The sequence below is a fragment of the Macrosteles quadrilineatus genome, unplaced genomic scaffold (assembly GCF_028750875.1).
Source record: "Macrosteles quadrilineatus isolate MER2022 unplaced genomic scaffold, UCM_ALF_1.0 Scaffold_8__2_contigs__length_117827958, whole genome shotgun sequence".
NCBI classification, from domain to species: Eukaryota; Metazoa; Arthropoda; class Insecta; order Hemiptera; family Cicadellidae; genus Macrosteles; species Macrosteles quadrilineatus.
In genome coordinates, this window is record NW_026542601.1 from 6,003,858 (window position 1) to 6,026,559 (window position 22,702).

Sequence of the window (22,702 nt, forward strand, 5' to 3'; positions counted from 1 at the left end):
AGTTATATTGAAACACTTGTGCATAGTCATCTCACATTTCAGAGGTTTTCACTAAGGTAACTAGCTAAACGTCTCTTTATAATTATTCCGAAACAAATTATACTTACAAGCATGACTAAACAATTGTATAAAATTATAAAATCAACTGTAAACTTTTGTAATATTTTGTGGAACGTGTGTATGAAGAATATAGCAAATATTTACGTAGACAAATATAACCAAAATAATTCAATACGTTTAATAATAAAAAAATATAAATATCTTTTGATTAAATTGAAAGCGACGATGGTTATTCTTACAAAAGTTTTATATTGTAGACAATGGAATGCCGTACTAAATTAATATAATAATTTTACAAATAATAATAGGCAATAACATAGAATTCATATTTTATTTGAATCTCTCTTTACATAAAAACCCAAACTATTTTAAAAGGTTTAATTTCACGAGCTTTTCAGTGGTTTCAAAGTTTTTAGGATTAAAATCGTTTATCAATGTATTTTTATAAATAGATAAGTACAATTCTATATCAATAGGTCATACCATGCAAATTCTTTTTCCGTGGCAATGTTAATAAAATTTCTTTTGTGTTTAAGTTTTAGGCAGTTATTTTTCAAACACTTTAAAGTATTATTTTCTTTAAGTACTATTACGAAATAGTATTTATATCTTTAAGGTCTATTACTTTGATTACTATTAATATAAAATCCAAAATTATAAGGTAAAGTACTCGATATATTATAGAGTTTTACGGTTAAAATAAAATACTTCTTTAAACACCACTTGTGATATTTATTAAGTCATGTACTTAGTAATGGCTTTGAAATTAATTGTCAGTGTCTAGAAAAATTTTTTGAGTGTGTTCCAATATTAGCACTGAAACGATAAATTGTTATAACAAATCATGTAAACCACCAAATTATAAAAGGTAAACAAAAATACGTTTAATCCACCCTGAGATTACAGTCCGGCCCCGAATCACTTGGTCAGGTGTCAACACCTCCCCCGTCGGCACTACTGTGACATCTGTCGTCTGCTGGGCGCAGAATGGTACTTGGTGTGCAGGGTAGGTGGGGGTGCGGACCCAGCAGAGTATATAAGCCAGAGGCGCGCTCCTACCCGCAGTAGTGTTGTGTGCACCTTCGTTGGGAACGGACTAAAGCCATGTTGTCTCAGGTATGGTGCGCGATCTTCATTTAAGTTAATGGAAAGTGAAATAATTATTAAGTTAAAAAAGTGGAGTAGTGTTTTAGGTTTTCGGTGCAAATGAAACATTTTTGATAATTTTTATTAAGCTTGTTTATAATTTTTTAAGGGGTGTAATGTTTCGTTGTAGTTTTAGGTATAGTGTGGGGTTTTATTTTCTACCATTGTACATTTACTATTTTAACTATGGATGAAGAGTTATAATTTAGATGCTTCGGTATAAATGTTTAGGGGTGTAAATTTGTTTCGGGTACATTGCCTGAGTTTATTTTATATTAGCATACAAAATGTTATCATAATTTAATTAGAGAAGTGAAATAGTTTTTGGAAATTTTATCATAAATTAAACTAACTACGACAAATGTTTTGGAGTTTTAATGTAATATTTAAATGACTTAACTATTCATTCATGTAAATAAAAATACATTCATATATGGGTAGAATGGATGAAATAATAATTTCAAAATTTAAAAACCTTTGAATTTTAAATAAATGTAATCGTCTATAATTTTAATTTCGATTCACAGAATCAGATAGAAATTTCTACGAGTTTATTGTAAAGTTGATCTATTGTAGTAAGCTACATGAACTTATTGATTTTAAAATTGTAACTTGTTAATTAATGACTGGAAAATTTATCGGTATTATTTAAAACTAGATAATTCAATTAAATAAATGTTATGTGTTTGGTTCTACCAATAAACGTTTAGTTAACATTAGATTTTTTTAAATCTTCATAACCAGTTTTTCATTTGCAAAAAAAAAAGAAACAATAAGTCGTAATACCCATGAAATTTATCAGTTTGCATTAAACATGTTTTAAACACATTAAGTATTTACATGGAAGCACCCTAAAATGCAATTAGCTTTAAAACACCCATATTAAACACTATTCTGCATTTAACCACAAAATATAACTCATCATGTTAATATTCTTATAACGTTGTAAGGATTCGAGGAAAAAAATTGAAAAAAAGTATTGGGTAACTAATTTTCAAATTAATATGATTCCAAGGAAAATTATTGTAATAACATGTCATGTAAATAACAATTACACAGCTCAGTATAACTGACATTACAATGACAAATAAACTGAAGTCCTCGAGCTGTCGACGTCTGGTTAATGTCACACGAATATCATTGTATGCTGATTAAATGTTTTCTTAGGTTTTCTTCTTTGTTTAAAAACATTCAGCGTAAAATTTATATTAGTTTATCAAGAGTAAGTAAATCCTGACAAGAAAATTTTTACAAAAATCAATAGCATCTGATAAGTAATTAAACATAAAAATTTTCCTATAGGATTTGTCTAAAAGAATACAAGTAATGCATCGTTTACTTTGTGTTCAGTGTTGTTAACCCCAGAAAACTTACAGGGAACCTTATAATTATTGGAGACATCGATAAGTGGTATTACTGAAGTCGTATAAGTATGACCCGGCAACAATTGCATTTTTCGGTGTTTCATCGATTATTTAAAGTGCGATAATACTATTATTATACATACTCGGTCATAATTCCAAATAATACTAATAGTTTACATCCATTTTTTATTTATATAGATTTTTTACTTCTTATAAATACTGTGAACTGACATTCGATTTCGTCACCTTCCTGAGTGGAGAAATATGATGTTCACTTTTACTAGACTTTCATAAAACATTTTGGTGCATAAAACATTAATCTCAACAGTTTTGTTAACAATTCTTCATTATATACTGTACTTATCAAACACTAACTAGTAAGTTTTCTAAAATGAGCTCGTGTCATACAACATAATATTCCACAAATATGATAAAATACCAGCCAATCGCTTGCCATAATAAGTAGTGTATATTAATGATATAGTTTGTAGGACATGTTATATTATTTGATACCTATTTTATTTTTACACTTTTATAATAACGAAAAATAACTACATTGCTACAATACAAATTTAAGTAGCTGTTTAGAGTCCCGATTAAATCGTACTTTTCGAAAACCTCACGACCGATAAAATGAGAACCTTGTCTCATTTATAAATTTCACACAATATTTTTTACCAAATAAACCGTTTTACTGTGGTTGTAGTAAAAAAAGCAAAAGCACTTCAGGATCAGGCGTTAAGAATATGTAATTTTTATTTAAAAAATGGTTCATTTATATGGATTTATATGGAAGGTACTCATCAATATTGACAATTTAATGCCTCATTTCGTACTAAACCAGTAACTAACTAAATCATTGGCTATCAGTTTATACTCTCAAACAAATGTTCGACATTAGTTACAAGACCAGGGCTTATACACTTTCCTTACTGAAACAAACAATGTAAATGTCACTTGAAATTGTTACAAATTTAATAGAATCCTATAATTCAGTTGATCAGCCTAAGTAAACAAGGTGTTCGGTAGTCACTGGCCGGTCTGGCCAGTCACTGACCGGTGATGTAACTGTAGCACATGGCCAGCGAAAGTGGTGGGTCGCGGGTCCAATGTCGCCCCAAGGCCGTCAAACTGGGCCACCGGGGCATCCGACCTGCGGCGTCCTCTCACTACCTCTCCTTCCTACAGGATTTGCTATGCATTTTTCATCCATTGTTTGAGTAGGTTTTCCTATCTGTATACTACAGTATTGGTATTGTTATTAGATACCTCAGCTAGATAAGAATGACACGTAATACAACTCATAACTGCCTTGTTGCATTAGAGACTTTAACGCATGGAATTGCTGAAGTGCATAGGTCCCTATTTACCCTTCCCAAAGACGTCGTTGAGAAATTTCTTTATCCATTGTCCTAATCGGTGTTTTTATACCAGGATTTCGTATTTGCATACTTCTTGGGAAAATTAAATAGATCGTTACACATATCTTATTTTGACCTGTTATATTGTACTTAGAGACTTCAACACATGATATTTCTGAAGTCACTATGACGGTAATGAGCAATTTATTTTTTGTTTCCGCGTGATATAATATAAGTATATTGCTTGAGGATTTTAGATAAATTTTAAATTCGATTCTTACCTGCCTGCTTATACTGGAGACTTCAATGACTGGTATTACTGAGGTCGTGTAGGCCCGCACCTTTCTGTCCTAGAGATGCTGTTGAGCAGTTTCTTTATCAATTGTTTTCCTCGTGAAAATGTAATGCATATATAAGTTCTTTTGCATAAATTGTTCTTTTTTTCCATTAGTCAATAAAAAACTTATTATTACTTATATTGTTCACCGGAGTAAAACATTGTACATTCCGTGATTAGATATTCATTACGTGTAGTTAGTTACTAAATGGTAATTGTTTAGATCCTTCCATAAACTGTACATTCACTTGAACACTGTAGATGTATTTTCAACTTGTTATCAATCGGTATTTATGAACCTAATTCTCATTTTTTGTATGCTTTACTACGACTTTTAGATTGTTTAAAGGAACTGTCTTAAATGTAACCTATTCAAAAATTAATATTTTAACCTTTGATTAGATATCATAATTATTAATAGTTTGTAACAAATTGCATCTAAGTTTTTAAATAACCCAGCAGGCACATAAATAACACTTGGAGGTGATATTTATAACACCTTAGCTACATTACAGGAAAGCCGTTGAGATCTTGGATAATTCATAACCACATCAACCACATTCCATAAAACATTTTGTAATAAACTTTGCAGCATATTTTATCTAATAAAATCAGTTGCATTACCCGATGCTGCCATTTTCCTTAACTTTTAATTAGCTCGTACGTTACAGTTATTTTTCAAAGGGTAAAACTACTAACCACTTAACCTATATTCTGTTACTAAATTAATATCGTAAATTAGGCTGTCCGAAATTTCCTCATCGTCCGCTCATTAATTTTTGGTAATTACAAACGGTCCCTTCACCAGACCTCAAGATGGGCTAGTCTTTGGTATAAACTACAGCGCTCCTTACGGCTTAGGTGATCTTTGAAGCGACTCATGATTTAAATAAAGCGTTTATACTCTCTTCCGCGTCCTTGTACTGCCAATTAGTACTATCAGTGGAACGCTCGTAAGTCGTTCATTTAGTTACGAATCCAAACCATAAAATGTACCTCGCTGTTTTAGTGCCTCTTTACTTTCTCCAAACTGTTGTCTTTGTTTCTGAACAAATGGAGTTGTGCTATGCATACTAAAAGTATACGTTGCAAGTATGTTTTAAACCAAGATTTCAAACTAGCATTAACCTTTACCTAAATCAATCTAAATTTGGTTCATTATTCTAAAACAGTAAAAAATAAATTTTAAAAAACTAATTTAAGAAAACGGTTGGTATTTTCTAAAAATTAAGACCAACTTCGAAAGAGTCATTAACTAAGTAATGCTAAATAATCCACTCAAGTTATTTCTTCTTTAGAAATATTACATAACCCAACTTCCCACGCGTTAAAAATGTCTTAGCCATAATGATCGTAATAGTCATGATTAGTGTACAAATTTTAAATTTTGATAGATAAAAGTATATTCTTGATCGGTTTACCTGTTTCCAACATAACGACAGGAAAACATGGAAAGACAATGCATCGTTATATCTTTGATGTAAGTGTAATGAAGAAACATAGGATCCATAGTTCTTGCTTACATTATGGAGAAACATAGGATCCATAGTTCTTGCATTTCGGGAAACATAAACCAGTGCTTTCAATTCAACTTTGCCGATTGTTACACGTCCCTTTCCCTTCACATTAGCACATAAATTATATAACTGATTGTCCAAACGTAACACCATTGTAGACTTATCTCATTGTCTCTCATCTCTGTCTTCCTCTACGCGCCTCTTTCCTCTAGTCGTTCATATTGTCGTTTTTCCAAGTGAATAACCCAGATCCTGGTTGCAAAAGTAGCATCCGCTGAAGTGTTGGGCATGGGTGAGAGATTATGTATGTTACTGTCTTTTTGTTACTGTAGTGACTATTCATTTAAGGGGTTTGTATTAATAGTTTAAACTCTGTCCACCACCAACCTTGAAAGGAGCCTAAAATATTATTAGTGAACAGTAAAATTTTTATTATTTGCATTTAAGGCAAACATAACTGATTGAGAGGACCTGATTGGCGATTACTAAACTATTACATTTGTTTCAATTTATAGCCTAAATTGTTAAACATTAAAATCAGATTAATTAACAATGGCAAAAAAGTTGGAGGGGGTTTTTTACTGATCTTTTTTACAATTTTAACGTATTTATAAGGATTGGAAATGTTATAAATTTATTTATAATTACTTGTGAGAATATTTTTATGAGATGACATTACAAAAGTTATTAATGGAGTAACTTTTAAAATGTTTACCAGTATATGGGATACATTATTTAACATCTATGCAAGTAATATTTCAACACACTATACAACAACTATTTTCCAGGGAAACTAGGAAACCTTCTTTATTCTATGTTTAATTGTAAATACATACCTCGAAGTATGTATCTAGTAATTTGTCTTGCATCCCAGAGGTTAACTATGTCAGGGGTAAGGATGAGGATGGGAACGTTTACTAATTACCTGACAATCTTACAGCTGTTCCGGAAGCGGACGTACCCATTTGTAAGGTTTAGCGCTGGAGTTGGTCAATTAAATCTAAAACCGATTACCACTTCCTACTATAACGTAATGGGTTTAATTTATGTTGCTTAGTCACGGTTTTAATTAGATTGGATTTAATCGCCTTCTGAATACTGCAGTACGAACAAATGAATGAATCAGGTGTTCGAAATGTCTTCTTCTAGATGTTTATCAGTTGCTCTAGTAGGTATTATTTTTTCGACATCCTGTATTGTTTTGTCATGGTTATATATAGAAATATAATTATTCCTAAGCCGGATTAGTGTTGATAAAAGACGAGTTATGAATATATAATTCTTATTAATATGGTAAACAATCGGATTGTATATTTAAAAAATATCCGTGTTCTTAGTTTCACTTCAGTTTACTATTTTGAATTCCACAACGTTTTGAAACACAAATGGTGCAAATTGAAGTCAAGCCACGGGTTTAAATCAATTAAATTATAAACAATGGTAACCATGCAAGAAGTCAGATACTTAAAAAAAATTAAATAGTGACATGTAGCCCGGAGTCTAAAAAAATAATTTCAACGTCAGTTAATATTTGCAAGACTACTCACAAATTAATGTGCCAACATTATTGCCTTAAATATTGCCTTAAGTATTGCCTTAAACGGATACAAATTCCTTTGCCTTGCACATATCTGCTCCCTTTTTGTTTTATGTAGTGCAATCTTTTATTATCACAATGAGAACTCTTTGAAACAGCCCAACGATTCATTGCTTTACAACGCTGAACCTTTACACACAATCAATGTCAACAGTTTGAATTAGACCAATTACTGAACGTTGTGTAACGATTGATTCAGTAGCCTTGTTGGTTTTCACTAAACTTTCTCTGGCCCATCGATTGCCAAAACGCGCAAGTGAAACCGTTCTATAAGATCGACGGTTAGCATGCGGGGCTACAAATAAGATTATATAACCATAATAGGAACCCTGATCTTTCCCCTTGTACATATACTATATTGTAAATAAGTGCTTTCTGTGTGTGTCTAACCTTGTGTTCGTTTTAGGCCAATGCTAAGATAACTTTACTAAGACAGCAGATTCAATTGGATGCGTATTATAAACTGAACGTTATTGGAGTATTATTGTAGAACTAAGTGGACGATCTGTGCAGCCTTGCTACTGACCTGCACTATGCTCAATGATAGTTGAGTCCAACACTAAAAATACTTTTCATATGATCGAATCGGGATTCCTGATTCTTAGGACTCCTGCTAAAAGGACTGACTTAAATTTAACCAATCGGTAGAGATCATGGACAATAAACTTATTGATATCCTTAAAACATACTTAAGGATATTGAATGTTTTGAGGTAACGCTTTTGAAAGTAAATATTTATTACAATTCATAGAATTAAAAAATCACAATGTCTATGCCTACATTTACACTGTATACATGAACTTATTCTACGTTCTTGTAAAGCTATTAATTTTGCCTCACAACTTTACTAGGTAGTAACTTAATATATTGTTAAATGCAATACTATTAAGAAAAAATAGTTTCTTCTGCGTCCTTTACTCTTTATGAAGTACAATTATGACTACTATTTGAATGTGTTTGTTCACCTCAAGTGTAACAGAGGAACTAAATCACATTGCAATATTCAAATACTAAAGTCTAAATTTTGATACGATTGAGTGTTTTTTGTTTGTCTGCTTCCTCACGCCATTATTAATACTATCAGTTCATCTAATATTCACCTAAGCCTTATTAATGACCCCAATCTTAATATTCGGCATATATTCAGGTTTATCAAATGATGTTAAAATCCAACTCCTAATAATACATATGATTTTTTAAAAACAACATTTCAGTATGGAATCGTTAGGAACTTCTTGTACCAGTAAAGAAAAACATTGGAACAGTTAAATTATAAGAATGAAGCCTTAATTTTCAAAGTAGATTGGATATTTCAGTTTGCAAAAAATAATAATTTATAACACATTGCTTCAATTGTGTAAATAATATGTCTCCTTGTAATCACCGCAATACCTACAATTTATGGACTTATTGAAATTAAACCATCTTTTCAGATGTGTCAAATTCATAACCTTTTAATATCATATAAAATGAAAAAAAAAACTAGTAAGAAGTAATTTATTATATTCAAACTAATCATAAGTCTAAACTTAAAAAAATCTCTCTTTTAGTTGACAAACATTTTATATCCGTATAATATTATTTAAACTAACTAAGACACTTAAATGGACAGTATTTCAGCATACCATTTCCTAAAGTAACACAATTTTTGGTAATTTAATCACCTTTAACAACCCATTCGACGTTAATAAAATTAATAGTTGGTAATTTTATTGGTACGCACCAATATTTGTAAAACTTAAGTTGAGCGCGGAGCTTCGGACCCGAGGTCCCGGTTTCAAATTCCACCGATCGCTAATGAACATAATCAATGTACGGGTAACAATGCCGTAACCCTCTATGCCTAGCGTAAACTCATTTGTAAAACGGTCCCGGGCTAGAACTTAGCGTAATTGGATGCGATGGCGGGCCAACAACTTTGATGTATATTGTATATGTAGCTTAGCAAAGATACGAACAAACCAAGAACTGTTAGAAAAAGATCAACCCCCCATTGCTAACTCCCTTAATGTCCCGTAGAGGTCAATGTCCATACTGGAGACGCAGGTTGCTGACGTGGGGGGCGTTACATGAGTGACAAGGACGACCCGTCTTACTAGCTAGTCATTATGTAATAAAACACATCATCATACAGCTTATTACACACCGTATAGGAATTAGTCAGCGTCAGACGTCATTTGACTAGACATATCACCTTGGCGCTGGAGGATAGGCGGTTTGGTAAACTCAAGCGGTTAAAACAGTAATTGATTATAGTATAGGTACATAGGGTATAGATACATCATAGGTTGTGCCACTCATAAGGCCATTTGCCTATTTTTTTGGAATATAAATCATTGATTCTTTATGTTTTTAAAATGTTTATAATTAATTTTCTTTACAATTATTGATTGTAAGAATTTCTTATGAAATATGTTAATTCCAAATAAATTATTATAATTAATTTTTGATTATAGTGATTTGTGTTACCCCAAAACACAGTACATTCCATAGACCTCAGCTTTAGGTGAAGCCTCTAAGACGTCTCTATATAAAATTTAAATTATATTGTTCATTATACTATAAACACTATAATGAAGTTAGTTCATTATAATGTGCGCCATTATGAAGCCAACGAATACTAAATACCATGGTACACCCCTCATCTATAATGTCCCAGCTATCTCTAATTTTCCCATAAATATGACATAGTTTAAACACCCCCGTTCGGAATAAGCTACTTTAAATTAAAATTTCTCTTGATTTGTAATACCGGTCGGGTTGTGCTCGGTTTGTATGTATGATAGTTGATCTGAAATCAAACAGTGCCATAATAGTTTACGATATTTTCATATTTAAGTTTGGTTAGATAAAGCAGCTCAGTTTACTGAGGTTTTCAACTATGTTCATTTCTACTCTAAAAAGGTTTAAAATTTGAACACGGGTCTGGAATGTTAAGTTGTTTCCATGATCATAGTGAAACCTAATCTAACAAATACAATAAGCTAAATGCTTCATTGACTCTGCATCATTGTCTAGAATCTGGAAATACAAATGAGCATGAGGTGAGCTTTTACAGCCACTAATCCATGCAAAGCTGTTAATACGAGTTGTTCAAAGATGAACACCGGTCCCGATAACCTTAAGATAAGACAGGTTCCCTCAATTAATACAAGCTAGCGGCCTCTCCTCGGCCTTCCCCCCCTTCCCCCCCCCCCCCCCCCGACTAAGGCCCCACAATTGGTATAATGCGTCTTCATTATGGCAAATTGAAGCTACCTTTAGCTCACTCGTGACTGTTAAAGGTCTGAACTTAGCTTCTTCTGATCTTCGTTACTGACCGTGAATCAGTGAAAAATGTCGATAACTGAGATCAGGTTGTGAAGAGGCTTGTTCAAATCAAGCCTTTGTATCGTGAGGTTAGTAGTAATAGTAGATTTTTTGCTCAACAACAAGGTAATTGGGAGTAGGAAAGTAGCCACGTGCTGACAGATTTGTAATGGATTGATTTCAAACCGTTGTGTTTTAAAACTTTGAGGGCAGTAAATACAACTTGATATTCAGAAACCTCGTTCCTTTTGTAGTCTAAAATACATTTCAATTATTAATCAGCTCAAATAAAATCATAGGTTGTTATTTCTCCTAATAAAGCTTGAAACCAATTAACTATAATGTTACATTCTACTAATCCTTATTATCAAAGATTTTTAACAATTTCTATCATATTATTTCAAATTTCAAAAAAGGAGAATATAATTAGTTAGCTTAAAAATAAATAATAAATGTGAGACCTGTCTTTAATAATGATAACTAAACCGATCATACATCCAATCAAGGAAATATTGTGAACGTCACAACCGAATTAACATGAAATAGAATGTATCACTTATATGATAGGGTGCACAGCTCTGTATCCAAATGAATAGACAAGATGAGCGTGGGTTAAGTGAAATGCCTTATATAGCTCTGTTGCTGACTAAGACCTCATTATTCATTAGTAAAGATCATTTATTGAAAAACATTGATCAAGGACATCTCGGCCAATTTTCAAAGTATGAAAAGCTACTGACTTTCCTTATGATTCGTCGACCTTAATGGTTTGGCAAGCACTATAAGCTCTCAACCACTCAGATACACCTTACCTTTCAATATATGGACAGATCAAGCTTAGATATTTAACTCTATAAGAGAAAATGACCACTTGATAGCAAAGCCAAGAAACCCTAAGTAGCCAGTTGTGATAAGATAACCTCAACGCTTCAATAACTATATTTCTTCACTAATCGAACGCCCAACTACCGCAGTTGATATCAGTGATGCAGATACGGTAACCAGAACCCACTCCTGGGTCAGCATTGCAATACTTTCATGTTTCTACATTCCTAGACGATGGCCGGGCAATTGCAGAAACTAGCTTTAATGAGAGCTTGCGCAAGCGGGGGATCATCGTGTGTTAATGCGTGTTGTGCTGTTATGGCGGCGATCATCATGATGAGCACAGTTATTGGCCAATCTGTTAATCGAGGACGAAATATTCTGTTTGACATGCTTTAGGAGGTAGTTCATCGGTAAACTTAGTGGACTAAAATTGAAATAGTAAATTAAAGACGAAATTTAAAGGTTCTGGTCTTTAATGGGTCGCATTCCAGCATGAGTGATGAATTAAGATTAATGTTAATAATTGCTGAATGATAAGACATAGCTTAGTAGTTAGCACGGGAATTTCATCATCAAGACTTGTGTTTGAATCACCATAATAATGTACGCTATAACAATCCAATAAACAATGTTTAAAAAAATGTTTAAAAAAATCAATAATAAATTTGTAATACTAATTCTTACTGTTTTCACAATAATTTATGAGAAAAGTGTATTTACTTTAAATTAATGATATAATTTAGTTTGTCTATTTTTGATACATTGTATTGAAAAGAAATGTGACCCCTATAGCTACGTAAAGGAAAGACTATACTATACTGTGTTCTCCATAATATAACATCCAAGCGATAAAACATAGCTCTCGTTCGTGAAAAGTAAAATCAATATTCAATGAGATCCTATATTGCGCATAAACATGAGTTTCAGAACATGAGCAATTGAGTTCGTGAGTTTGGACGAGTTGTGTAACAAAAATTGCGGTCAATCGTTTACCAAATCCCAATCGTGGTCAAACACTGAACTGCGTAAGGTCCTACTCCATATTCACGCATTACAATGCATACAATGAACAATACTAAAGGTTGTTCAATACTTGATCCTAATAAACTATATATTTCATAATCGTACTTATCATTTAGGGCTATTGTTGAAAACGGTGATATGTTGATATAAATGAATGAATATTTAATTTATTTTAATTAGGTAATATGTGCGTGTTGAAAGTGACATTTTATAGAACCACGATATATTTCAGATGGTTCAGTTCTATTTTCCTTCTTTCCAATCTAAGAAATATTATTGATCTGTATTAGGACATTTATTTTACCAAAACAATACCTTTCTCTAAACATAATAATTTATCCTATTTACTGTATTACAACAAAAGTAGTTCATAACCATCTATTCTTTCTAATATTTATATACAATACCATTTTTATTTTGGTAGCTAGTTATATTTTACCTTTTGCCTTCATAGTATAAAATCGAATAAACTAAAACCACTGACAAGCATCTGTTGTCCATGATAGAAGTTTTAACCACGAAATTAAGTTAGCCTATTTTCATATTTAAGGTGTATAGAGTTTTTATTTTAACAAATTATTACAACTGGTTCAGACTGGGTTTAATGCTCTCCAGCCTCGCATGTTTTAGTTTCCTCACAGTTTTTTTCTTGTTCCAGAGTATATCCTTGGTGTTGTGCCTGGCAGCGGCATGTACAGCGCAAGGACCTTCAAACCAGTACCTACCCCCAGACAAGGGCTACAACTACCCATCTCCTCAGGTTCCATTCCCATCAGGCCCCGGGCCCGTGTCTCGGCCCCCACCTAGCGGGCCTCCACCGTCAATCAGCAGCCCCCAGCCGTCGCCGCCTCCCAGCTCCTACGGCCCCCCAGTATCTACTCCCGTAGGACCTCCCTCCCCATCTCTGCCCCCGCCAAGTCCTGGGGGACCATACCCTCCCTCAGGGGGAACCTCTGGAGCTCCTGTTGGCCAGTACGGTCCGGTGAGTATTGTAACAGAGTACTTGATTACTTAACATCTTTTGAACTATTCCCTTTTCTTCATACTGCTTCAAAACGGCTGGTTCCAATTGTATTTGAAGTGCTAAAGTAGTCTTTTCGTCCCTACGATTGAAATATAGGACAGCTGTACATTTTTCTGGCCCATTGATTTCTGCTGATTTTGTTTATAAGTTTGTCCCGATCAAAAATACAATTACAGTATCAAATTGTACATTTTGTTACAATGAGATCATCCAATCACCAATATCGAAATTTAGATGACACGTTAAACTGTTACAGTTATGATATTTTAAACATTCTTTTTAGTCGGCAGGGCCATGTTTTCAAGTAACTTGTTTAGCCAATTACGAGTTTTTCTGAAATAGTGGCTTTAAGCAAACGATGTTTTCATCCAGAAAACCCCTTATCAATTATATATTTCTAAAAAACTAACTTTTTCGTTGGAATTTGTTTGGAATGTAAAACAGAACCAGTATTGCAATCATACATTGTTTAAGATATTGAATGGGATGCAAAATTAATCCTAAGGGTCTGTCTAAAAAAATATATTACATTTTCAATAAACCAAGCAAGCATCTCTTACACATTCCAGTGTAGGTCAAGATTCACTTTTACTACCCAATAGAGTGGAATTCTCATCAATGCAGTTCGGGATCGTGTCGTGGACCTTCGTGTAGGAAAGTCGACCACGTGAAGGAGTTAAGTGTGAAGGCCGGTGAAATATCAAAACTGAGATATTCAGCATCACAAAGAGCACGAATGGCGATCACGACCGTTGCGACACTCCCCCGCATGCTGCAACCCTGTGTACTCATTACTCATTACCTCAGCTACCAATTAACACCATGTTTACCACGACGATCCTATACCCTGAGACTGCCCTGTGCCACTTAAATAAACCGGAGACTTTTTTTTAAACCCGGACCAACTCTGATGGTCATCCAAGGAGGGAAAACATTAGATGTGTTGAAAACAAAAAGATATCGCAGATTTCCAATAAGGATAAAGTCTTTGAGCCTTTTTTGTAAGGCATCTCGCCCTTTATCAAATATTTAGCCCATATCACATGTGTTATCCAGAATGAGCTCAAATATAATATGGGGAAGCTTAGGTTAGGGATTGTCATTTTGTTTTAAATATTATAGTATTGGATTCTAAATATATGAGTTAACATAAAATAAATGTTACACAGTGTTGCAAACACAAAGCTCGTGATGGATACCGAACTGTTTCAGAAAGTTTTACCTTTAGAATAAAGTAAATTTTAACAATGAGTGCCAGTATTTTACAGCTGACCAGAATGAAAAGTGGTATAACGAGCTTCTAGTAAAAATGCAATTTACAAATAAATACAAAAATAGTTATATTTTTTACATACGATCAGTTTACTGTATGTGGCCTGGCTGTTGGAGGTTAGCTACCTTCACCATGCCACAGTTGCATCTCCTACTCGAGGCCTTATAAGTACAAGGTCACTGTACACAATACTGTGATAACCTATTGTCTTACTACTCGTAACACCGTATAAACACCACTATAACACTACTTACCACGAGACTTTATACAATCACAATACGTAGGTCAAACCACTGACTTAAGATGCCACAAGAATGTTTTTAGACTATTCCGCAATCAAAAACTTTCTTCTCGAAATTAACACTTTTAAACTCAAAATCAGATAGTAACATCATTCTTATAATCGCAATTGATTTTGGTATTATTTTCCTCGACCTATTATTTTACGATCCTGACCTATCAAATTGAGATAGGAACACTTAACCATTTCTACCTTGAACCACTCAAGGTCAAAACATGCACCAGCTTCTGAACCTCCCCTAGTTAAGATGGACACGGCCGCCCCCTAGATGGGGAAGGAATGTGCCAGGGGGGTGAGGATGAGGCACATCTTCACGACAGGATGCAACACATTACCCGCATGTAAAGCCACATAAAGCTGCTAGCTAATGTCAAGTACGATCGTGACTGCTAGACGCGACCTTTCACTCCACACTTTCGACACCGCCTCACGGTCAGCCCCTGGACGGTCTACCCCTGTCTGTCACCAGACTTGCACCACCTATTGTCATCTAGAGGGACTACTATCTCATCAAATACCTATAACTACCACTATACGACTCAACTACCACCTTACAGTTCACAACTACTTTGACATGGTTTCATGATCATTGAAAGTTTTACCCTCTGTCTCTCAACTTTACCACCTACAAACTATTACCTAATATATAACTACCACCTAACGCCTCATACATACTACTCAGAAAAACCTCACGATAAGATTCCTGTATGTTCTATTTTACAAAACACGAACTACTGCCACCTACAATAACCTCTGAAGACCGCCTGACACCGTTAACCAACACTTAATATTTCACACGAACTTTTACGACATTATCTCACGTTTAACCTCTAGACTTTTTACCCTATTGTCACAAATCCGGCACCCCAAACTGCCACTAGGGATACATACTTCCACTTGAAAACCCGACATACCACCCAACATCCTCAAGTTCCATCCCTTGCACCACATACAGTAATAAACGTACATATCAATGCGTCATATAAAGTTACACACCTTGTTAGTTGCTATATTCACCTTGGGCTGAGTAGTTCTATGTGAAAATGTTCCCAGCAATATTCCCATGCAATCACCATAGCTGAATATCCATCCCAAACAAGCATGTTCTGCAACTATTGGTAAACTTAAACATCTTTATTCCTGAGCATTCACATCGCCCTCAACAATAGATCGTTTACATTTTAACGATCAGATCAGTTACCCTCAAGTCATGGCATTTCACAGAAAAATGGAACACGACAACTATAATGTTATTGTAAGCAGCTTAATTCATTGTTGAAGCCACTGAGCAGAACCCCTAATAGATGGTGTTCCCAATTCCTAAAGTCATTGCAGTTCATTGAAAATCTAAATTACTCGAAGTCAAATTAGTTCAGCTTGAACTTAAAACCCATCAGTTTATCATGGATTCATATTATTTTATTATTTTTTTTTACAGTGAGTAGGTGACAGTTAATAAAGTATTGGAATGACATATAACATTGGAATGGACTATGAAGTTAGGTTACGTGCCCGTGTATCTACTACTACAACCCTCTTTCTACAACGTACTTATATCTAAGTACTATTAGGTTAAGTCATTCATAGCATTGTACAATCCATAACTTTTTCAAAACACACTTGACTAGGTAACATGAAAATCGTTCGATGAAACATGAATCAGGGACGCTGGTTGGTCGTGGTACTGTCTAGTAACCAACAGGTTGTTGGCTCGACCATGAAACATTTCAATAGGTATTTGGTGGTTTGGTAACTGATCTATTGATCCTAAACTATCTTGGCTGAATGAAAACTCACATTTTAGTCATAACAAAACTATCCAGGCCATCTTATACAATCATAACCTCATATTCTGATTTAAATACTCTCTCAAGTTTTCTCCCATCTAGAATTATTTATTAATCCAGTGATTTATCTTTAACACGGCTCTGGTCTATACATCGGCAGGCTTGTTCTCCCTAGGTTGCATGGTAGGCCGGTAGATAGCGAACATCCTCGAACTATTCAATGTCCAAGGACGGGGACATTTCTCTTGGAGACGGATGGTGGTGCGGCAACGTACTACTAGACAGTACTTGCGCAATAGACGCTCACAACATCAGTCACGGTAAAGAATGGACCTAATGACATCTAGGTCGGAGTCTTGGTTCAGTGTCAAAGACGTTCAGAGGGACTAACAAACGAACGATTTTCCTCTCGTCGATGGAAAAGACTTCTTATAGGGGTTGTAGCACCTTGTTTTAATGGTTTTGGATTTAATACAGCTGAATTTAAATAATTAGGTTCATACAAAATGGAATGACTAAAAAAAATTAAGAAAAACCTGCATATACTACATTCTATCTTATCATCCAGTCAAAGTTTTAATTACTTCAGAGACTGCAATAGTTGCTCAATGGAATTCTACCAACAATTGAGAGCTTTAAAATATTCAAAAAGATTTTTGACATAGTTGTAGGAATGAAAAAATATAACTGCAAGAGGGTAAGTAGCATCAAACTATTCAGGAAACATTTTGGCGGAACCCCCATTCGCAATCCCTACTGCCAATACTTAGCCACGAATATATTCCAAAACTTCCTTTCCAAAATTAACACCCGCTGTACTAATCCACCAGTAAACTCAGTGACGCACCCTGGGTGCGTATTTTTTATGGATGAAAGATGAGTGAAATTAGCCTTCAGGTTTTTCATCGAGTGATAACAGTTCAATTTCTTTGACTAGATCATGTATTTGAAGCTCAATTATTAAGAACAGCTGAAGTTAGGTTTCAAACGAAAAAGCTACTGACTTTTCTCAGGATTAAATCGTCAACCTACTGTTATAACTAGACATGCATAACAACATATCCATCCAGCTATATTATTTACAAACAATGAAAGACCGTAATAATCTTTACTACCAGTAGATGGCAGGATGCAGGTTGTTGTTTAGGGTTACTGCCGGTAACACTAATTGTGAGGCTCGCACCATTACGTCATCTGTTTGTGGTGAATATTATAAAGACACGCTCAACATGGGAAGTAGGCTGGGGTATTCTCACAGCACGACATTGACGCATGTGGGGATCTGCAAGTTTCATGTGTCACAAGTTTTTTGCGCAATAATTTGGGGAGTTCCGGGTAATTATGTGAGGTTTTGCAACATTGCTTCATCTAAGTAATGTGTTGAAATAATTAATTTCTTAACACCTCGTCTGTATTAGGTTTATGTTGACAATGTTTGGACGCCCCTCTACTTATCCTCAAGCTAAGTCGAACTTTTTTAATGTAAATAAATGTAAATGAAAAATGTTTATTGTATCTGATTAATTTACAAATAAAAGGTTAAATGCCTGTGGTGTTCAGTGACCCGGGCTTAGGTCAGCGACCCAGGTTTTGAACCTAAAGGTTCATTTTCAAGCTGTCGCCAGTTAACAAATAGTCCAAATCCTTTTCATAACTGAAGAGTCGTCAAATACACAAAAACATAAATTGGCCAATTATAATACTGATACGGTAGCGTGCGTGGTGTAGCAGCAAAATATGAGTCATAAATAATTTAAATAGAATAATATAGGAAAAAAGTAGATCAGCCTTTTGTTATTTTACCAGCTTGTAAACTCGTTTAGACAAAATTAAATTATCTGGTATTAAATTATTTGAACTTATTGCTTCATACTCTGGCATTATAGAACATCACGCTAAAACACAGATTAAATCAGAACGAAACAATTTAGTCTATATTAAAACACTAAAATGTCCCCATCAAGAAACACATGAACATGCCCCAGATTCAACAGGATAAAATGTTGTACACTATTCAAATCCAATACTATCGTGTTGTAAAAGCACATAGGCTGGATGTGATACTAATTGGGAACTAGATTCAATTTTGCTCCTAATACAAATCCAGAATCAAAATCAGCACACGTCCTTGTGTCCTGGTTACAAATGTCAGCGGAATCCCAGCATCCCACATTACCAAGTCCACGGTAGTCAGTGAAAGTGCCACGATCAGTGATCGTCGATCATTGGCCATTAGGTCTCCGCCCACTGCCGCTGGCCGAGAGCAAATCACTAATAGCAATCGGAGTCTGGTATGGGACTGGAATGTGATCGCTTGCAATTGCACTTTCCTTCCGTATGTGCTATTTAGATTATGGTTGTTGAATGGTTTGCTTTTAACACCGACACACCAGTGAACGCACCTTCAAGGGGGTGTGAGTGAAGGATGAGTTTTTTATGAGTGAAATGAGGGTCTTCTTGCTGCCTATGATAAGCCTCTTCTTTAGCCATGACTGTTTATTTCAATTTCAAACGTCTAAAAAGCTACTTTTTCAGGATTGAATTATATTCATGTTCGGCTATCTAGATTAAGCTATGAGACTATCCTAAAATATTACTAGCAGGTTCATGGTTCAATGTTTGCAGAATTTATATTGTTTACTGTGGGATGGTGTGATTGTGAGCCTACCAAGAAACATAGTGAGAATAATGTTTAGGTAGAGGAAAAATAGATGCATCTCTTTTTACCGACTATACATTTTTATTTTGAACAAATGCAACTTTTGAGCCGAATCTTAGATACTTGGCTAAGAAGATTCGTACACTTAAATTCTGACAAAAAGTGTTGTCCTTCTCAACATAAACCCACTAAAACAATATCCGAGTAGCTATCCTAAGCTATTAGGCTTTCTTTAAGAAAAATCTTTATTTTTGGTAAAGCTTAATAATTGTTTCTTTACTACTACAGTGTATGCCAAAAATGTCCAATAAGTGTTTAAAGAAGCCCAGCAAAATAAATAAATCACCAAGCAGTCCTTTAAATATCCAAAATATAGCAAATTAAAAAAAAAATAGTGGCACACTAACTTCCTGATTTAACTTACAAGGCTTTCAACCTAATACAGATGTAACTCAGTGAAGTAATGAAAACCTGTGTGTGTTCCGCACGAGTTCTCTTTATAGGTAAAGTGCATTTTAAGTGGAGAAAGAAGTCGGAAGACTGTCCGCTTGTGCCAATTAGGTGGAAGAGTGTGGCTAATGAGCAAATATATGACAACAAAACCAGGTCTTGCGTAACATATGTAAATATTGGCTGAGGAAATTGTCCCACACTTCAACTCTCCATTGTGTTATGCCACAAACTGTCATAGTTGTTTTCATTTCTATTTGTTGCTGCTCCATAGTAATTTGTGTTTATTTTTTGAAAGGGAACAGTCCAAACCCTGGTTTTGTAAAGACCTTCATCTTTGCCTCGAAAATAATATCCATGTTAGGTTTCAAAAGTGATATTTATCATTTTGTGCAATATGAATAATATGCATAATTTTACTTTTATATGAATCTAAGTATTAATTTAACGAAGGATAGCATTCTTTTCCCACACTTTAGCACAACATTTGTTTAAATAGCTGGGAAGCTATGGTGCTTCACAGTTAACCATACATCTGAAAAACAGAATTTACTTACAACTTATTCTTCTTTTCCAGGACTCGCATTTGAACATGCCTCATGTTCCCGGCATGCCGTTCGAGTTCGACTATGCCGTCAACGACCCAATCCACATGGCCTACTACTCGCATAACGCTGCCAGCGACGGTGATCAGGTAAACTTACGTACTGGTTATCCTTTATTACCGTTAAAACATTGTTCTGGTTACCCAATCCAAAATGACTATATATTTTCTTTTCTTTATTTGCACACTAAAATTTCTTAAAAACTGATTAAACAAAAAAATTCTCTTTACATCTCCTGGGTGTGCTTATTCTTTGATACTTACAGGTATCTAACCCCACTCTCGTATTTTAATCTTCAATTTTTGTACAAAATAATTTGTTCTCAGCCTATTTAGCGCAGAATTATTTCTATTGCTGTTAAATGATCTTTCCAAAAACTCAATGTACGTCTCACTCTTTTTGCAATATTTTATGCCTATTGTGGTATTTAATATTTGGACAGAAGCTTAAATTATAAACGCTCTGGTATTGTATATGAAAGGAAATGCAAAGGTAGATATAGATCGTTGTTTAGTAATTGGATTGTTGAAAAACGCCAAAAGTAATGAGACTATTGATTTAAATTATTCAGAATGGAGCACTCGTCACAGATTTTGTTGCATCCCCTAATTTGGCTCTTTTGTATGGAACTAGTTGAGGTGGAAACCATTCTTTTTTGTACTTTTGTACCAAGTCGTAGTATATTTTACCGTTTCACACTATAACTCTTACTGAATGTCTAGGTGAAGGGAGAATACAGAGTCAACTTGCCGGACGGCCGAACACAGATTGTGACGTACGTCGCTGACTGGGCGACCGGCTTCCACGCGGACGTCAAGTACGAGGGTGAAGCAACGTACCCAGCGCCCGCCCCAGCGCCGTACCCAGCCCCCGGCCCAGCTCCTGGACCAGCCCCCGGCAGCTTCCCCAGCCCGCCATCACCCGGTGGGTACCCTAGCGCTCCCGGACCCTCCGTGACCGGCGGCGGCGGTGACTTCCAGGGATACCCCGCGGCAGGAGCTCCCGAGGGAGTGACAGGAGGAGGATACTAGACTGTGTTACCCATAATCCTCAGTGGCCGGCGTTCAACCATACACTGGACTTACCGAAATTCCGTAATTCAGTTACCTTACAATAAAACCCCTAAGGTTTGATTCGCCCCACTGCCATCCCTCATACCGGTGACGGAACCTCGGCCGGCCACAGACTACCCTAGGAGTTGTGTATATGTTATTTATCGTTTTGTACCTACGTTTAAGTTTGTAAGTAAGCTAGATAATTTTGTACGTGTATCATACAAACTCAGCCACTAGTGCTTTTCCAGTCTTGCCAAATTATGACTACGTTTTGTATTATTTATTTAGTGAATCTAGCAACTGTGGTTAAGAAAGTAAGAGCACCCGTGGAGGAGCGTAGAATAAGTTTGTGATCTTAACTGTGAAATATTTTTGCAATAAAATAACTTGTCAAGCATATTGATGTGATTTATTACCAACTGTTAGACTGTGGTAGACTATAAGTGCTTGTTTCATTTCCTAGGGGCACTGCTACCTAACAAGAACACGGTACTTAAATAAAGGTACCTTAGCAGTCATGATGCTTGCCTGATGATCGAAAAATGAAAAATAGTTGGTATCCAACCTACACTTTTCAGCTTAAAATTTGCACATGTGTGTCGTGGTCTTCGTAAATTAGTAATGTAAATTTCACTTTGAAAAGTGGACAAAAACCTTAACATTTCATCAAAAGAAGTGTCAGAAAATAATCTACAAGGTAAACCATCATTGCAGCTTCCTAGACTACAAGTGACCAATAGATGAAAGGCACGGGGATTTATAATGTAATGAGTTATGAGTTGCAGAACTGGGACGGATAGAACACTAAAACATTTCAAAATAAGTTAACGAATACACTTTCCTTGATCAAAATCGTGTGTTTATAAACAGAAACTCCAAGCTTAATAATTGCATACTGAAAGTGAGGTTATAAAAATAATAACAAATGTCTGACAAACATTAAACAGCTGACGAATAATTTATAAACTGTGTATTATATTCTTCAATAAGAATTGTATTGACTCGA

At 34.9% G+C, this 22,702-nt stretch overlaps 1 protein-coding gene across 1 annotated transcript; it reads left to right on the forward strand.

Annotated features, from left to right (window-relative positions):
• Positions 1-1,129: 1,129 nt before the first annotated feature.
• Positions 1,130-22,095, forward strand: LOC129001481 (uncharacterized). Its single transcript, XM_054428784.1, has 4 exons — positions 1,130-1,176; positions 13,201-13,524; positions 20,614-20,730; positions 21,364-22,095. Exons 1-4 carry the CDS (start codon positions 1,165-1,167, stop codon positions 21,670-21,672), a joined length of 762 nt encoding a protein of 253 aa, XP_054284759.1. The 5' UTR covers positions 1,130-1,164; the 3' UTR covers positions 21,673-22,095.
• Positions 22,096-22,702: the final 607 nt, after the last annotated feature.